We start from the raw sequence: 19967 nt of genomic DNA, 5'->3' as shown, positions 1-19967 counted from the left end.
TTTACCTCCATGTCCCGAACATCGCTGCCCTCCAGAATCCGAAAATCAAAAATTACTGACCACCTTATACGACAAGCAGGAGTATGTCATTCACTATCGTAATCTGAAACAGGCGCTACAATTGGGAGCTAAGTTAAGAAAGGTACATTGAGTCATCTCGTTCAGCCAGTCGCCTTGGTTAAAAGCCTATATCGACCTAAACATTGCACTACGTCAGGCTGCCAAAAACGAGTTTGAAAAGAACTTGTTTAAATTGATGATCAATGCTGTGTTTGGAAAAACAATGGAAAACATACGGAACCATTCCAACGTTAAGCTTGTGAAAAACTGGGAAGGTCGCTACGGTGCGGAAGCTCTGATTGCCCGACCCGAGTTTAAAAGTGCAACTATAATTAATAAAGACCTCGTTCTTATTGAATTAAAAAAATCTGAAATATATTTTAACAAACCTATCTACGTTGGGATGTCAATTATGGAGATAGCCAAGACAACAATTTATGACTTTCACTACAACTACATTCAAGAAAGATTTTCCAATTCCCGAGTTTTATATACCGACACCGATTCTCTTGTATACGAGATATTAACCATAGACCCGTACGAGATTCTAAAAAAGGATTGTTACCAGTATTTTGATACTTCCGACTATGCGGAGGATAATCCGTACGATATACCCAGAGTCAATAAAAAGGTTTTGGGTCCCATGAAGGATGAGAATAATGGACGAATTATGTCTCAGTTTATCGGACTGAGAGCTAAAATGTACGCCACAAAGTTCTATAAAACACCCGAGGAAGAAGAGACCGCAAAACAACAATTGATGACCGCAGAAACAGATCGCGAAGCATTTGAACGTAAATTTAAAAACTTGGGTGTTACGAAGAGTATCAAAGGAGTTAAAAAATCCGTCATCAAAACTAAGATAACTTTTGAAGATTTCGTCGATTGTTTGCAAAATTTTTCTGAAAAAAGCATATCGCAGAATTTAATAAGAGCGAGCAAACTGGAGTTGCACACAGTATCCCAAAAGAAGATCGGGTTAAGTCCTTACGATGATAAACGTCACATATCAAAGTCATCAGTAGAAACGTTGCCGTGGGGACACTATTCAATTATGGAAGAAGAAACTGTCTCCGCTTGATTGTAAATGTGTTTTATTGATTTTGTTTTGAAATTTCGTTTTTCCTAAAAATCGAATGAGGTGCACTTAAGGACTCAATTCACGTCTGGCAGCCTCTTTAAGTTTTTATTTTAAAAAATGCATGAAATATTTTGATCTTTGTCATTATATTTTGGGAATATTTAGAATAAAAATGACCGGAAGTCCTTAATATTTTTTCGCTTATTACCTCCAACTACTTTTATTATATTTTCCACTGTCAATAAACAGTTTGACTCCTGTTAATATATGGTTTTTAATTTTTGCAACTAACCAGTACCTATAGTACGTGTCTACTGTTAACAGCAAACAGACGACCGATTTGCAAATGCCTATTTTGAAAAAGTGTTTATCAATCTAGAAGACATTTATTTAAAGATTAAATGTGCTATTGGATTCAATTTTTCAATATATTCAACTTTATCTCGAACCAGTTTGCGATGTCAATGCCTCGCAACCGCAGATAAGAGACTACGGTGCGGCGATATCCTAGTGGGCGGATGGATCGCCTTTGCTTTTAAGGCGCAAAAATATATATTTGCGTGTGCTATCAGTAATTTTGTTGGGGTTAATTTTTTTGCCAAATTACGTCATGTGAAAGTCGACACGCTTTAAAATTGCATGCGGCAGACTGCACGTCTGAGGCGGTTGTGTGTCAAGTCGTCCCGTCTGAGCACGTGGACCTTGAGACTCCCACCTGCATGGCTCTCTGGTGACAACATACGTTCATCGTGTTTATTCAAATAGGCGTTTGTGCCTTTCGATTTTTAAGTCAATTTTTAATTTTTAATTTAACCATGGAAGGGAGAACATGTGAATAAATACATTTAATGTGTATTGTGTATACAGTGCGAGTCTTTTTTTTGTTTTGTTTTTGTGGGTTTCAGTTTTCGTTAATTTTCTCAGTGATTTGTGAATAATAAAAAAACAATGATCACTTTTTTGGTCAGTTCCTACCTGTTTTTATAATATAATAATCCACTTTTTTGCGTTGCATAATAATCGAATTAAATTGAAATATATAGTGTTTTTTAAATATCCTTTAAATGACAGGGAATAGAAATGTGACTTTACTTACGTCACTTACTGAAAGTTTTGTTTAAAAAATGTGTTTTATAGGCAACGCGACATATACATATTTTGTTTCTTGTTTGTTCTAGAAAAACACGGTTTGTTCGTTTGACAATAATCCGCGTTTTTACTTGTAAAAATAATCAAATTAAATTGAAGTATATAGTGTTTTTAATGTATTTTAAATGACAAGAAGTAGAAATGTGAATGTTGGTATGTGTGTGTAACTTTCACACACATTATGTTGACGCATCCAGCAGGGTGGGTGGTCGACAGAGGGAGACGGTGAGGAGTGTATTTCCTATATAGATTTCTTGAAAGAACGGGAACAAGAACGTCATCAACAGGAACACCGTTATGGCCGACAAAGTGGACGCAAAAAGAAGAAGAAGAAGACCCTCCTCGATAAATATTTGTTATTGTATATAGTTTTCTTTAATTAAACTTGGACACACCGGGTGTACCTGATTATTAAAACCCTATGTATAAGTCACTCGACTTGTTTACCATCGATCCTATACTCCCGATCACCGCGTCATCCCGTCCTAGCGTCTCCGTCACCTACTGCGGTGACGCAGCCGCTGATAGGAATTCTGTCGAGAGCGCGCACGCGCGACATCTAGCAGCAACGAGACGGAACCGGCGGTACATAATTAGCTCGGCATTAAAGTGACCGTTCAACGACGGACGGGGTTTCGGGTTCGATCTTCGGCAGGAATAAGATGAGTCATCATTCTCGAGATCAAACACATAATTACACATTGGTTTTAATATGCTCGTTAGCTCGGCGTTAAAGTCTGCGGTCGACAAGCGACGGATCGGGGTTCGATCCTCGGTAGACGCGAAAAAAAGGTGAGTCACGTGACTACACATCTGTTGAGTGGTTGTGAGAAGGGGTGTGAGGGTTGTGGGTTGATGGGGGGGGGGGGTGACTGTTGTGGGTGGGGGATGCGGGAGGGGAGGGGGATGCGGGAGGGGTGGGGTTGAAGGAGACGGTAGGTTGGTTGGTGCTAAGGGTATGGATCGACGAATGACCTTGACCGGGACCAATTTCCGCTAATATGAACCTTAAATTTTCTTATGGGAATTTACATGTAAAAATGAGAAAATTTATTCTTGAACTGTCACTACCTATCTACTCACATCATCGTTTACCTATCCATTAATCATATTGAGTGTAATTATTCAACGTTAAGCTATTATCTTGATTCGGGTTTAAAGGCCGTCGTCGATTGGAATTACTTCCTAACGTTTCGCTAGCACGAGTGGCGAGCTTCTTCAGAGGTCCTTCCATCTCCGATGTTGGACGTAGACAGTCCAACATCGGAGATGGAAGGACCTCTGAAGAAGCTCGCCACTCGTGCTAGCGAAACGTTAGGAAGTAATTCCAATCGACGACGGCCTTTAAACCCGAATCAAGATAATAGCTTATCAACGGACCGCGAAAGCCTTAACCAATTTATTATTCAACGTTGTTTATTGATTTATTGATTTTAATAAAAAAATCGTATCATCTGCCTTAAAAAGGCAATTCAGAAACGCGAGGTTTATAAAAAAGTATTACGGAATGTTATCAACATTCTTAAGAAGCAAATAAAGATTTGTTATCGAAAGAATAGTTTAAGGTGAGGTATATTGATTTGGAAGAGCATTTCGAGAAATTTAGGCAATGCCAATACCAAGCCAGTGATTATGGAACTTCTGAATCCCGACCCTCAAGACGAGTAATCCAAGCAAGATAAAATCAGAGCGGAAGTTCAAAAGTTTTATTATGCTTGCAAAATCAGTTATAACAAAGTTTTTCCTGAGGGTTCTAGTAGCGCTCATTAGGTCCGTACTGACATTACAGCTCAATTAAAACAATTGGGTATACCTGTGTTTAAGAGGGATAGGAAGGTATGGCCTACAAAAATGTAAATTTAAGTAATGTTAGGAAATTACAACATTTCATTTCTTATCTAGATAGAGAACCTCTAACATTATTGGCCGGAATTCAAATTTCGGACGATAATTACCAAATAGCATATTATAAATTAGTCAGTCGTTATCAAAATAAAAGATTAATTGCAAACAATGCACTCGGGTCAATTATGAAGGCTACTTTAAAAAATAAGTCAGCAAAAGAATTACGAGCATTAATTGGCACTTTTTCAGAATCACTAGAAATTTTAAATGCTTTAACGTTCAAAGCTGGGATTATGTCATTTCTTTTATAATAATAGAAAATCTAGATCCGAGTACTCGTACTAGCTTCGGCATGGCTAACAGCCAAGTCGAAGTTCCTACTTATCACTCTCTTTTCTCTTTTTTGGAAAACAAATATAAAACCCTAGAATCCGTACAATATTTACACCCAACGAAACCTAAATCCAACTATCAACCTAATAGTCACCTTCACAATCCCAAAATTCATGATAAGCCTATTATAATGCGGGTTATAACCGCATAAAATGTTTCAAGTACGTATTTTAAGTAAATGTTCTAAATTTTTGGAACTAGTACCTGTCGATCGCCTAGACTTTGGAAAACAACAACAACTTTGCATGAACTGTCTTCATCCTTCACATGGAGTAAATTCATGAACATCGAAATTTTCTTGCCGTACTTGTTTTTCCAGACATCATTCCTTATTCCACATGGTGAAACCTAATCAAGAAACAACAGAGAACACTATCTCAAATTGTAACAAATCTGAACCATTCACTTCAACCAATACCTTCATGTTTCGTTCTCCGAAAATCTCTCACTACCCTTTCAGAGTACAAAACTTTGGTCAAATCCTGAGAGAAGGGAAAGCTGTGGGTAACCCTGGTGCACCTTTTGCATTCGAAACATTCTTTGGCTGTGTTGTATCTGGCCGAATAAACAAAATTACCGAATCAAATCAAACAAATTCCATTTTTACCAGTCCACCAGTGTCTCTAGAGGTTATCGTTCCGAAATTCTGGAGATAGGTTTATGGTAGATCTTCCGTTTAAAAAGATAAACTACCAGATCTAGGTAATACCTACCCTCAGTACTTTTCTTAGATTTCTTCTCCGGGAAAATCGCTTTTAAAAAAATCCCGATCTTCACAAGGCTTATTCAGAATTCATAAAAACGTACTTAGGCGCTAATCACATGCCCTTGATTTCAAATAACAGTTCAAAACTACCATTATCTTGTTACCTCCCCCACCAATGTGTTTTAAAACCGGATAGTGTTAGCGCCAAATTAAAAGTCGTGTGCGACCGCTCAGCAAAAGGTCCGAAAAACATCAGCCTGAACGAAAGTTTGCTCCCATTGCCTTCGTTACAGATATAAAAATGATGTTTCGACAAGTTCTTATCAGTCCTCACCATCGTGTCTTCCAAAAAATATTATGGCGTTTTGATCCTGAAGACCCCATCTCGGAATACGAGCTGAATACAATTACGTTTGCTTTGGCATGTTCTCCTTTCTTGTCTATGCGCACATTGAAAGAACTTGCTGAACAAGAAAAGTCTAAAATTCCCAGAGCTAAACTTCTGGACACCTCAATCTATGATATTCTTTGAACGAGGTCATCCATATCCGATCACCTAAAAAAGGTGAGTCACGTGACTACACATCTGTTGAGTGGTTGTGAGATGGGGTGTGAGGGTTGTGGGTTGATGGGGGGGGGGGGGGGTGACTGTTGTGGGTGGGGAATGCGGGAGGGGCGGGGGATGCGGGAGGGGTGGGGTTGAGGGAGACGGTAGGTTGGTTGGTGCTAAGGGTATGGATCGAATGACCTTGACCGGGACCAATTTCCGCTAATATGAACCTTAAATTTTCTTATGGGAATTTACATGTAAAAATGAGAAAATTTATTCTTGAACTGTCACTACCTATCTACTCACATCATCGTTTACCTATCCATTAATCATATTGAGTGTAATTATTCAACGTTAAGCTATTATCTTGATTCGGGTTTAAAGGCCGTCGTCGATTGGAATTACTTCCTAACGTTTCGCTAGCACGAGTGGCGAGCTTCTTCAGAGGTCCTTCCATCTCCGATGTTGGACGTAGACAGTCCAACATCGGAGATGGAAGGACCTCTGAAGAAGCTCGCCACTCGTGCTAGCGAAACGTTAGGAAGTAATTCCAATCGACGACGGCCTTTAAACCCGAATCAAGATAATAGCTTATCAACGGGCCGCGAAAGCCTTAACCAATTTATTATTCAACGTTGTTTATTGATTTATTGATTTTAATAAAAAAATCGTATCATCTGCCTTAAAAAGGCAATTCAGAAACGCGAGGTTTATAAAAAGGTATTACGGAATGTTATCAACATTCTTAAGAAGCAAATAAAGATTTGTTATCGAAAGAATAGTTTAAGGTGAGGTATATTGATTTGGAAGAGCATTTCGAGAAATTTAGGCAATGCCAATACCAAGCCAGTGATTATGGAACTTCTGAATCCCGACCCTCAAGACGAGTAATCCAAGCAAGATAAAATCAGAGCGGAAGTTCAAAAGTTTTATTATGCTTGCAAAATCAGTTATAACAAAGTTTTTCCTGAGGGTTCTAGTAGCGCTCATTAGGTGCGTACTGACATTACAGCTCAATTAAAACAATTGGGTATACCTGTGTTTAAGAGGGATAGGAAGGTATGGCCTACAAAAATGTAAATTTAAGTAATGTTAGGAAATTACAACATTTCTTTTCTTATCTAGATAGAGAACCTCTAACATTATTGGCCGGAATTCGAATTTCGGACGATAATTACCAAATAGCATATTATAAATTAGTCAGTCGTTATCAAAATAAAAGATTAATTGCAAACAATGCACTCGGGTCAATTATGAAGGCTACTTTAAAAAATAAGTCAGCAAAAGAATTACGAGCATTAATTGGCACTTTTTCAGAATCACTAGAAATTTTAAATGCTTTAACGTTCAAAGCTGGGATTATGTCATTTCTTTTATAATAATAGAAAATCTAGATCCGAGTACTCGTACTAGCTTCGGCATAGCTAACAGCCAAGTCGAAGTTCCTACTTATCACTCTCTTTTCTCTTTTTTGGAAAACAAATATAAAACCCTAGAATCCGTACAATATTTACACCCAACGAAACCTAAATCCAACTATCAACCTAATAGTCACCTTCACAATCCCAAAATTCATGATAAGCCTATTATAATGCGGGTTATAACCGCATAAAATGTTTCAAGTACGTATTTTAAGTAAATGTTCTAAATTTTTGGAACTAGTATCTGTCGATCGCCTAGACTTTGGAAAACAACAACTTTGCATGAACTGTCTTCATCCTTCACATGGAGTAAATTCATGAACATCGAAATTTTCTTGCCGTACTTGTTTTTCCAGACATCATTCCTTACTCCACATGGTGAAACCTAATCAAGAAACAACAGAGAACACTATCTCAAATTGTAACAAATCTGAACCATTCACTTCAACCAATACCTTCATGTTTCGTTCTCCGAAAATCTCTCACTACCCTTTCAGAGTACAAAACTTTGGTCAAATCCTGAGAGAAGGGAAAGCTGTGGGTAACCCTGGTGCAACTTTTGCATTCGAAACATTCTTTGGCTGTGTTGTATCTGGCCGAATAAACAAAATTACCGAATCAAATCAAACAAATTCCATTTTTACCAGTCCACCAGTGCCTCTAGAGGTTATCGTTCCGAAATTCTGGAGATAGGTTTATGGTAGATCTTCCGTTTAAAAAGATAAACTACCAGATCTAGGTAATACCTACCCTCAGCACTTTTCTTAGATTTCTTCTCCGGGAAAATCGCTTTTAAAAAAATCCCGATCTTCACAAGGCTTATTCAGAATTCATAAAAACGTACTTAGGCGCTAATCACATGCCCTTGATTTCAAATAACAGTTCAAAACTACCACTATCTTGTTACCTCCCCCACCAATGTGTTTTAAAACCGGATAGTGTTAGCGCCAAATTAAAAGTCGTGTGGGACCGCTCAGCAAAAGGTCCGAAAAACATCAGCCTGAACGAAAGTTTGCTCCCATTGCCTTCGTTACAGATATAAAAATGATGTTTCGACAAGTTCTTATTAGTCCTCACCATCGTGTCTTCCAAAAAATATTATGGCGTTTTGATCCTGAAGACCCCATCTCGGAATACGAGCTGAATACAATTACGTTTGCTTTGGCATGTTCTCCTTTCTTGTCTATGCGCACATTGAAAGAACTTGCTGAACAAGAAAAGTCTAAAATTCCCAGAGCTAAACTTCTGGACACCTCAATCTATGATATTCTTTGAACGAGGTCATCCATATCCGATGCCCTAAATCTTCAAACGGAACTTATAGCTTTATTAATGTTGAGAGGTTTCGAACTAAAAAAGTGGGCCAGCAATTGTCCAAAGTTCTTATCGTCTGTTCCAGACTCTGACAGACAAATGCCTCTATCATTTGATGGAGGCGAACCATATTTCATCAAGGTATTAGGCCTTCATTTGTCCTATAATCGACATATCAATGTCGATTGAAGATATATGCACTAAACGTGCTATTCTTTTACTATAGGAACCATCTTTGACACTTTGGGTTTTTTATGCTTTTATGACCCATTCTACTTCAAGTTAAATTTCTAATGCAAAAATTATGGATTCTTAATATTAACTGGGACGTACCATCCCCACCAATCATAGAAAAATGGAATAAATTTCAATCCGAATTTCCACTTTTATCTACCTTGAAGCTGCCTAGGCAGATTAAACTATCAAAAATCAATTCCTGTTGAATCCACCCTTTTTGTGATGCTTCTACGTGAGCCTACGCCAGTGTGGTGTATTTTCGGATGGAAGAAGAAAACAATATATCCATCTGTCTAATTTGCGCAAAGGCTAGAGTGGCAACCATTAAGTCGCAAATATTGGCACGGTTAGAACTTCAAGGTGCCGTACGTTATTTTGTCGACTTACGACAACCAAATAACCATAAGCGAAATTTACGCTTGGTGCAATTCTCGAGTTATCCAATGTTGGCTGGGAGCACCTCCAAACCATGTCCAGGAAATTCTACCGTCATTCCATTGGAGCTCGATCGCTTGCTCGATCAGAATGGCTGATAATGTTTTGGATACCATTTTGGACAAATTCTCACCCTTGTCGAAAACCCAACGCATTCTTTGTTACATCATCAGAAATTTTTTTTTATCCCATTCCTTCCAAAAACCGAAAGAAGTGTGTAAATGTTTTGGGTCCATCAAAAAATCTACTCTCGGGGAACAACAAAATGCTCTTGCTGTTCTGATCAAACATGTCCAAACAGTATCAGCCCCATGAAATGAGTTCCTTACCATTCCACCGCATCAACCAGCTAAAACCATTTTCTCAAGTGGCCATTGATTTCTGTGGCCCTTTTCAGGTCCTGCCCTATCGTTCTCGATGTTCAAGGGCCTTGAATCCTTACGTTTGCGTGTTGGTGTTCGTGTGCACCAGTGTCCGTTGCATACACTTGAAACTCACAATGGATTTATCCACAGAAGGGTTTGTGGCTGCCTTTTGCCGTTTCGTCGCCAGACGCGGTACCGTTACTGACTGCTGGAGTGATCAACGAAGTAATATCATTGGCTTTCGAAACCAACTATATTAGTCAGCTGAAGGAGAAGCAGACAAATTATCTATTTGTTGGCATTTAGGACCTCCGGTGACTCCTCACTCTAACGGTCTTGTTGGGGTCGAAGTCAAGAGCTTCAAGACACATTTTATCCGAGTTGTCGGTGAGCAGAAACTGATCATCGAGGAAATCTCTACCCTGCTTTGCCAAATAGAGGCCGTTTTGAATTTGTGTCTTTTAACCGCTCAGTCCACTGATACCAATGAGCTGCACCCATTAAATCCCGGACACTTCTCAATTCTGGAGCCTCTAAACTCAACAATGCTAGACCCGGATTTGTCACACTTGACATTACGCAGGTTGTCCAGAAGGCAACTTATTCAGAAGCTTAACGCTGATTTCTGGAAACGCTACTCCGCAACGCTACTTTTCAACAGCGATATAAATGGACAAACCCGTAGAATGAAATCAAATTAAACAATCTAGTTCTTTTTGCGAGTGACACCACACCATCTTTGAAATGTCCGCTCCGTAGAGTGTTAAAATTGCATCCTGGAACAAATGGTCGCGCTCGTGTTGCCACTGTAAAAACAGCAAGCGATAATTACAAAAGACCGATAGTCAAACTGTGCCCTTGGCCGCTAGATAATTAAAATATTTAACCTATTAAAATTAGTTCAGTATAACAATTATAACATTTCTATTTTTTTGTTCTTTTTTTGGATGAACGTTTACTTCTTATTTCTTCGACTTCTTTTCATATTTAATTATATTTCATATCTCCATTTAGGTCAAGTAAGTGTGTTTTGGCGGCCAATATGTCAGAGTACACCTAACAAAGTAAAAGAAATGATTGTTATCTATATTTAAAACAAACAACTGTGATCCTACGTGCAGGGTATCATACTGCGATTGCGCGAAAATTTCTGACGCTCTCTTGCCTTTTCTACACCTTGCCAAGAATACTAAAATTTTATACTGTTCGAGAAGTTAAGTTAGCGGTTAACTCCTTCAGTTTTGGAGACCTGGGGCCCCAGAAGCAGAACACCAGCAACTTTCGGTGCGTACCCTGTTTCAGTTATCGCCGTTGTGTGTTGCGCAATTGTATCTATGGAATTATACTTTCGGCCATAATGTTGTACACAGGGAAAAATTAAATTCCAGCAAGCTTTCAGTCTTCTTGCGTTCCTGAGTTCTAAAGACTCAAAACTTCGTTTTTTAGAATGCAATTATAATTCAAGTTCAAATCTAATTCTACATCGATTGACTATGCCTTTCTCTATAAATATTTTCAAGAGTTTGTTTGCTATTTCGTATTTTCTGTCAAACATCAATCGAACCCCAAAGTTCTTTTTAGTTAGCATTCATTTTGACCAAGTTTGACATATTGTTGGTTCTATTTTAGTTCAAAGACGTTAAAGACCTCATCCAGATTACCCGATTTGTAGCACTTGGATTTTACACTCCGTCGCTCTATAAAAGAACTAGTGTACTTCTAGGCTTGTACAAAATAGAGATAAATTATTGAATTGTATTGACGGTGCAACTACTTTAAATCCAGACGTACCACGAAGGTTCATTGCGCCAATAAAACTAGAGTTTATTAAGTGTTTGAGCAAAAAACATTGTGTCTTGATTTCATATTACATCACATTAAATTAGAAAATGTAGAATAACAAAATCATATGTCCTATTTCAAAAAAGTTGGGATAATTCCATTTCCATCTTATTAATTGCCATTTTGTTGCTTCCGTATATATCACAGAATTAAAAATAGCGAAAATTATTCAAAATTTACGCTCTAGAGGTAAAAATCCAAAGACCTCAAATTTCGTGGCACTTTCAGTTATATCGGAAGCAAGTCCCAATGTTGTTATCTTTATACCTTTAATTAAACAATATTCTTAATATTCCGCCAATAATTAATTCGCTTAATTTTATATATTTGTGCTCAAATATTCTTAGCACTCTTATATAACTGGTCAATTTCTAGAGTCGCATAATCAATTTGACGTAAATAAAACCAAAAACTTGTTAAGCAAGAAAGAGCTACCCTGTATATTTCCAAGAATATATAATCTAAGGTTTTACTATATTCAAGGTATAATATAAATAACAATATTAATAGTTAATTAATTTAATGCATTAAAAAAATTGTTTTACCATGTTAAAGGTTTCAACGTACTTAGATCTACACAAACAAACTTCAAAACTATTGGAACAGGTTAATTATTTCGGCGAAACCCGCATTACGTTTGATCCCTTAACTTTCAAATTAGAGCAATGTACAGAAGCGGTATATAACGGCGAGGAAGAAGAGCAGGAAGTTGTGGCGACGATAACTAATCCATTTGAAAGTATTGACTCGTTAGTCAAGTATTACAGATCAAAGTAAGTATACAGTTTTAGATGTTTATTGACCTATATTATTTATCGCACTTAATATGCCGGAGTACCAGTAAGAGCAGCGAAGTACGGGCGGTACTAGAAATTTGAAAAAAATAATTATTAACTAAATGGGTCCAGAGAAAATCCTGCAAATTATTTTCACTAACTTGATTTTTAAAAATACGTTAAGTGCTATTTTAAAGTCGAGACGAATTTCAAATATTTTTTCAGGGAAAGTGGTTAGGATGCTGGAATATTTTAAGAAATAAATATCCGTAATTTCAAAAAGGCTCAGTATATTTTATTATACTTGAATTTCTTAAAAAAAAACTCTTCCTATCGTTTTGCGATTGCGATTGCTTATCTTGGCTAACTCAATATCTGTATTCTAAGTTAAAATATGAATGAAAGTTAACGGGTCATTATTAATGGGTTGATATCCAAAATTTACCAAATAAAACGTTGATTTATTATTTAGGATGTCAAATGATATTTAAAATCAAAATAAAATGTTAAAGGTATATATCGTTATTTCTTTTACAACATTTTTTTTGATATCCTTATCTATTTTCCAATATTCAGCATTATCATTTATTTTTTCATTGAAAACTAGGTTAAATCACTGACTTGGTTACTACTGATCGATTGTTAGAGACCAACTAAATTTATTAACTGTTAACTCTTAAACCATGGCTACTGGGGCTATTTGCGATACCCCGTCCGTTTCCCTAATACCGCACCTCGCTGTCGTTACTGGGACATCTGGTATATAACTCTGCATGCCACATCTATAAACATTCTATACATTTAAAAAGTTCGCCCAATAAAATTTTTACTTTATTGACAAGGAACAAAAACCTAGAATAACTTTACATTACATTACTAAAATTAAAATCGGAAATCAGTTTTTTATAATACAACAAATAAACTATTTTTTGAAATTAGCAAAATTAAAACGGCACTGATATGTGTTACCGAGAACGAAAACTATTCTCAGAAATAAGGAAAGGAAATCTAGAATATAACCATTGATAAATGCACAGAATACTACGATTAAATGATTCAACTAGATTTCCGCGTTGTGAGGTTTTATATGCCTAGCAGCAAATATATGTGCAGAGAGATCGGAATGTCCGTCAATCACTCGAAGCTTGAATTTAGTCGAAACGCATTTCATAAGTTACATCTTTTGTCTCAAATAGCGTGGTGATGTCGAACCGAAGCGCGTAAAGCAGGGGCGTTAATATTACGGCTAAAGCAAAGATACTTGACATTTTCTGTCTGGCCTGCAAATTCAAATTGTAAAATAGTTTATCACAATAAAAAAAAAAACATATTTATTTTTTTCACATTCAAGATGTATGAACGGATAATATAAACTACAAAAAACATGTCGTATGTTTATTAGAGCTTTCTTTATCGAATATTGTTTTGTCCATAAAAATCATCATTTAGACTTAAGTTTAAAACTTAAATATGTATACCTATATACTACCTGTATATTGTGACTCCAAATTTTAAGATAAAAAAAATATTAAAAATATTAAAAACAATGTATAAATTTTTCAAAGAAACTTCCACAGGCTACTGTAATGCTTTTTACAAAACTTCTGGATTCCTCCTGCGTCGGTTTTTGCTTGGTCGAAATTGCTGACGTTTCGCCAATCATCCTGTTGGCTTCTTCAGAACTTGACTGAAACTGAAAAACCGAGCTTCGTCAGCAATTTCGACTAAGCAAAAACCGATGCAGAGGAATCCAGAAGTTTTGTAAAAAGCAACAATGTATAAAATGTAAAATGTATAAATGTAAAAAAAACAAATAAAATCTAATCGAACGATAATTAATTTTTAATAATTGATTTATGAAGTTTTAATTTTCTTTTTATATTAGCCACAATCTGTTTCAGATCGTTCACTCCAAAACTTCTCTGGACGAAATGTCCTAGACCTGCAGGAATTGGTGTGCCTCCATGGGACGATTCAAAACTTTTTATTGCCGCTACTGATAGTCACGACGTTTTAATAATAGACAAAAATAAATTCAAATTAAATACGAGGTGAGTATAAACTAATATCCGCATATTATTAATCCCCAGAGATATGTGTCCCAATTTATGAGAAATAGAAATAATTCAGATTTTGCACGAATTATTTTTGCTATAGCAGCAACAATTGGATGTGGCATGCGCAGGATAGAAAGGAGTGGCAATGCTTAGGGGAGGCGTACGTCCGACGATGGATGGATAGCTGAGGATGATGATAGCAGCTAAGCAAACTAAGCAAAAACTTTATTGAAAGAATTTAGTTTTAATTTATAAAGTCGTTATTTATATTTATTATAATTTTTATATTGTGTACGGTTTATAAAGATAAACGAAATTAAAGGGGAACGTTACACACAATAACAAATACAAATTTCGTTATTTGATATAAATTACAAATATTTTTGTAGTCCATTTAATTTCTCATCCACCATTTGACCCAGAAGCAAAAAAATTCATACGTCGTATGTTAGCTTCATATAGATATCTATACTACTATCTAGAGACGCTGCCTATGCTGATAATACTTTTAAAATGGACATTACAAAAATGTTGAGAAGAGGCATTCAATTTGAGCATGCGCGGTATTTAACCATTTATTTTTCAATCAATAAGACCTGTTATTTGAAATGAGAACTAGCAGAGTTCAATAACCAACATGGCCACTGACAGATCGTGAATTCGATAGCTCTAAGGTCGGATGTGACATTTTTACGTCAGTATTTTCTGGAAATATGCTCAGCTCCCGTTAAATTGTCAGAGAAAAAGAAGGAAAATGACTTAAAGTACAGCTTAGTGTGTCAAATTTAAGGGCATACGAAAATATCATAGCGGCCTAATTAGCAACAATTTTTAATGTCCTTACAGCCACTGCATTCAAGGCGTGCTACTATGGAGGACTATTCTGGGAGCCCAATTATGGGAAAGTAAAATACTTCAATAAAGCGAGTCAATTTATATGATACAAGTTGATTCTTTCTGAAAAATATTGGGTATGATTTTGTTGGTGATATACAGTTTCCATAAATTTTCTCTCAATTTTACTCACTCACTGTAACAGGTCTGGATATTTTGCGATAAACAAATTACAGACTTCTTCTTGAGTTTTCGTTTTGTCTCCATATCCAATACAAATTTAAATTTAAATTCGCTTTCATTAAGATGTACCATATTCACTTTCTTTACTGTTCATTCCAAAATTAAATTTCTTATTCTTTTACCATAAAAAGACACAGACTTCGAAAATCGATTTAAAAAAAAATGGTATTCTATTTAAAAAAAGAACTTATCGACATATACTTTTTGACCCACACTGTATATTTTCTATTTACGGAAAAAAAATTGTGATCGACATGTGTTAGTATTTTTCTTGATATACAATGTTTAAAGAATTTGTTTCATAATTTGGTCGTTCACTGTCTAAAGAATTTCGATTAAGTTATTCTTCAAATGCGACTTTCATTAATATAGATTTTGATTTGACCGACATTTCAACTTAACTTGGACTAAGGCAAATTTTCAGAATTAACCGAACTTGTTCTATTTTAAACAGATTATACAACGCCAACATGATTTGTCCGGTCGGAGTGACATTTTCTGCTCAGCGGAAGGAGACTTTTGTCACGGATAAGTGGAAACACTGCATTCACGTATTCTCAAGCGATGGAGTATACTTGAGGAACATTTGTAATCAAAAACTCCGCAGTCCGGAAGGTATCGCGATGGGACCAGACGAAGAAATTTTGGTATGCGACACGGGAAATGACAGAGTTTTGGTAGTGGATCCGGAATCCGGAGAAAAAGTTAACATTATTGGACCCTCAAGTGGAACGTTTTGTCTTAATTTTCCGACAAGCGTGGCCATTCACGGCGGCAAAATCGTTGTTATGGATTCGGGGAACAACAGGGTACGGTAAAGCTAGGAGACGAACAAAACACTCAGCTGTGAAAATTGTAATGAAATGCATTAAATCATAGAGAAGATCAAATGAGCAATTTGTGTACGAACCATGTCTCAGTGATGTTGGCCCAGCTATTAAAATTTCATTTTTCTATTAAATTTGTTATATTAGCAATCACGTATTAAAAACCATAACGTATTTCTGATAACATTCGATATTTTTATTTAGTATTAGCTTAAAATACTACAATTTCTTGTAGTAGAGAAAAAAATATCTTAAGTATTTTAAAAACTGATTAAAAACTACGAACCAACGAAACCAAATATCAGCAAATTACTTCTGTGTCACATCGTCTTTTCGACTGATTACTGCTTTGATACGTCTTGGCATAGTCTCAACTAATGTTTGGTAGTCATCTGGTGTACCAAATTTCTTGGAGATGGTTTCGTAATTCTGGAAAGGTCCTTGCGGTATTCTATCAGAGCTTTTTCTTCATGATATGCCACAAGGTTTCAATCGGCGATAGATCTGAACCACTCGAAGTCTATTTTAAAACTGGAATATTGTTTTTTAACATCCAATCTTTTATTTTTTAAGCGGTATGGCAAGCGGCACCATCTTGTTGGAAGAGATTGTTTAGATGAATTTATTTAATTTGAGGTTTTAGGTTATTTTAAGCACTAAGCATTAAAATATTTATCAACATTTATAATATGTTCCTCAAAATGTAACTCTCCGACTCCACTTGCTGACATAGGTCCCCAAATCATACCAGCAGCCCGAAACTTAATTTTTTTTTATAAGATGATCATTCTGAAACATTTCTTTTTTAGTTCTTATGACACGACCTCTATTATCACCAAAGCATACTTCAAATCAGGCTTCATCACTTCAAATTATGGAGTTTCATTGATTTGGAGACCATGTGTGTTCTTTGGACCACTCGAATCTATTTTTCTTCCGAATCTTTGTCAGCAAGTTCTTTTCTTCTGACTAGAAATAGTTAATGAAAATTGACTTCTGAGAAAGGTAAAATGTTATCATTTGTTTTACAAAGCTCACCTTTATTTTATCGAAGCAAATCAACAACAGCAACAGGCCATTCAACTTGAGTCTCCATTTTATATTCTGCTATACACAAATCATTTTGCAAAGAAGATAATTTCGTAATCAAAACGCTTTAAAAATGCCCGCATCATTTTTATTATCTTCCATAAAGATTTAAAGAAACCCAAAATATCATATTTGTAATAAAATTTTAATTCTCAACTTTTGTGGTGTTGGGCCAACTTTCCAAACTTTTACGAAAACTTAATTTCAATAACTCGCAAAATGCTGTTTGGGCTTTGCAACTATTATTTGTTATGTACATGAATGTGTTGAAATGAAAATCTATTTTGCTACCAGAATCCTCATATATATATATATATATATATATATATATATATATATATATATATATATATATATATATATATATATATATATATACAGGGTTTTTCACTTAAAACTCCGCACGCCAATAAGTCCAAAACGAAAAGAAATATTTAATTTATGTAAAAAGTAGTCAAAGTGTGGGGTCAAGTAGATATTTCCCAAAGTTTAAAAAATTCGATGCCTGCAAAGAGCTGGGCGTCGCGACGCGTCGAAAAATTATTCGATTGCAGAGACTTTGGAAATACGCGCATACAAAAGTACATATTATTTAAAAACTTTTTTGTTATTTACTCAAACTTATTTACTTTACCCGTTTCTAAGTTATACCGATTTAAAGTAAACATTTCTTGATTAATAAAAAATGTGATTAACGCTTATTTTTACCCATGAATGTTAGTTACTATGGCAACCAATGTCATCGCAGTTGTTTTAAGTGCAATTACAAACGTAAGTTGTTATTGCTGTATCAAAAAATTGTTACATTTTGTCACAAGAAATATCCAAATTAGTTCGGTTTAAAAAAAACTAAGAATTATTATGTGAAAATGGTGCAATTTAGCAATGAGGAAAAAGTAGACATGTTACTGGTGTTTGGAGAATGCAGATGCAATTGTAGAGAAGCAAAAAGAGTTTACGCACGGCGTTATCCGCATAGAAGAGTCCCCGATGCAAAAACCTTTTCAAGTTTATGTAAAAACTTAAGGGAATATGGCAGCTTCATAAAACCTAAAAGAGATAGGAACAGGACGGCCCCAAGATATCCCTATCAGAGATAAAAGAAAATACCGGTGTTACCATAAGTTCTTTGTGGAGAATTCTACATAGAAACTCTTTTCACCCGTACAAAAATAAACTAGTTCATAAACTAGAACCAGGCGATTATGCTAGAAGAATGTATTTCTTAGCGACATTGTCCGATTTGTATAGCCAAGATGCAAATATTCTCTCGAAAATTTTATGGAGCGACGAAAGTCGATTTCAAAATAATGGAATCGTTAATAGACACAACTGTCGTTTTTGGTCCGAAAACCATCCTCGTTGGATTACAGAAATAGGTAACCAACGAATTTTTAGTATCAATGTTTGGTGCGGCATATTAAATGGATTCCTTATTGGACCTTACTTTTACGAAGGAACTTTAAATGCAGATCGCTATTTAAGATTTCTTCAAACTACACTTCCGGAACTATTAGAAGAAGTGCCTCTTGACACTAGAATGAATATGTGGCTACAGCAGGATGGAGCGCCTGCACATAATGCCCAAATAGTAACGAGGTATTTGAACCGAGAATATCCCAATAGATGGTTTGGTAATAATTGACCGGTAAGGTGGCCGGCGAGGTCCCCGGACATTACACCACCAGATTATTTTCTTTGGGGCTACCTAAAAAACGTTATCTATGAAGAACCTACCGAAGATATGACTGATCTCATTAACAAAATTAGTGCAGCGTGTGCCGCTATCACAAGAAGGACTCTCCTACAAGTGACCCAAGCTAATCTGTTAAAAGTTTTTGATAGTTGTGTTCGAGCAGATGGACATAATTTTGAACAAAATTTTTGAAATGTCTTATTATGTAGTTAATTGCAATAATAATTTTGGTTATTAACTTGTAGGTATTTTACTGTTTTTTCATTTATTCATCATGTTATCAGAACTAAATCGATAAAAAATAATAAATAAAATCATACTAAAATAGTTGAAATCTGTTCTTTGTAATTGCACTTAAAACAACTGCGATAACAATGGTTGCCATAGTAACTAACATTCATGGCATACTTGTAAAAATAAGCGTTAATCACATTTTTTATTAATCAAGAAATGTTTACCTTAAATCGGTATAACTTAGAAACGGGTAAAGTAAATAAGTTTGAGTAAATAACAAAAAAGTTTTTAAATAATATGTACTTTTGTATCCGCGTATTTCCAAAGTCTCTGCAATCGAATAATTTTTCGACGCGTCGCGACGCCTAGCTCTTTGCAGGCGTCGAATTTTTTAAACTTTAGGAAATATCAACTTGACCCCACACTTTGACTACTTTTTACATAAATTAAATATTTCTTTTCGTTTTGGGGTTATTGGCGTGCGGAGTTTTAAGTGAAAAACCCTGTATATATATATATATATATATATATATATATATATATATATATATATATATATATATATATATATATATATATATATATATATATATACATACATATATATATATATATATATATATATATATATATATATATATATATATATATATATATATATATATATATATATATATATATATATATATATATATATATATATCCTTGCATGATTCATCATCAGATTCAATCACAGATTGCCTCGTACTAGATGGAAACGTGTGTAATTATTTTTTAAAACCTGTGGTGAAACCCATTCTCTTAAAAAACAAA

General features: G+C 35.4%; 1 protein-coding gene across 1 annotated transcript in view; it reads left to right on the top strand.

Moving 5' to 3' along the window:
- The window catches only part of LOC132708591 (RING finger protein nhl-1-like), a 38165-nt gene that overhangs the window by 17608 nt on the left and 590 nt on the right, over positions 1 to 19967 (top strand). The window contains exons 6-8 of the mRNA XM_060681000.1: positions 11954 to 12171; positions 14076 to 14225; positions 15763 to 16117. Coding sequence (XP_060536983.1) covers positions 11954 to 12171; positions 14076 to 14225; positions 15763 to 16117 — 723 coding nt within the window. The remainder of the gene's footprint in view (positions 1 to 11953; positions 12172 to 14075; positions 14226 to 15762; positions 16118 to 19967) is intronic.

The sequence above is a fragment of the Cylas formicarius genome, unplaced genomic scaffold (genome assembly GCF_029955315.1).
Source record: "Cylas formicarius isolate icCylForm1 unplaced genomic scaffold, icCylForm1.1 PGA_scaffold_10__41_contigs__length_53128322, whole genome shotgun sequence".
NCBI classification, from domain to species: Eukaryota; Metazoa; Arthropoda; class Insecta; order Coleoptera; family Brentidae; genus Cylas; species Cylas formicarius.
The sequence above is the reverse complement of the archived record's forward strand: the minus strand, read 5'-3'. Positions and strand labels throughout refer to the sequence as shown.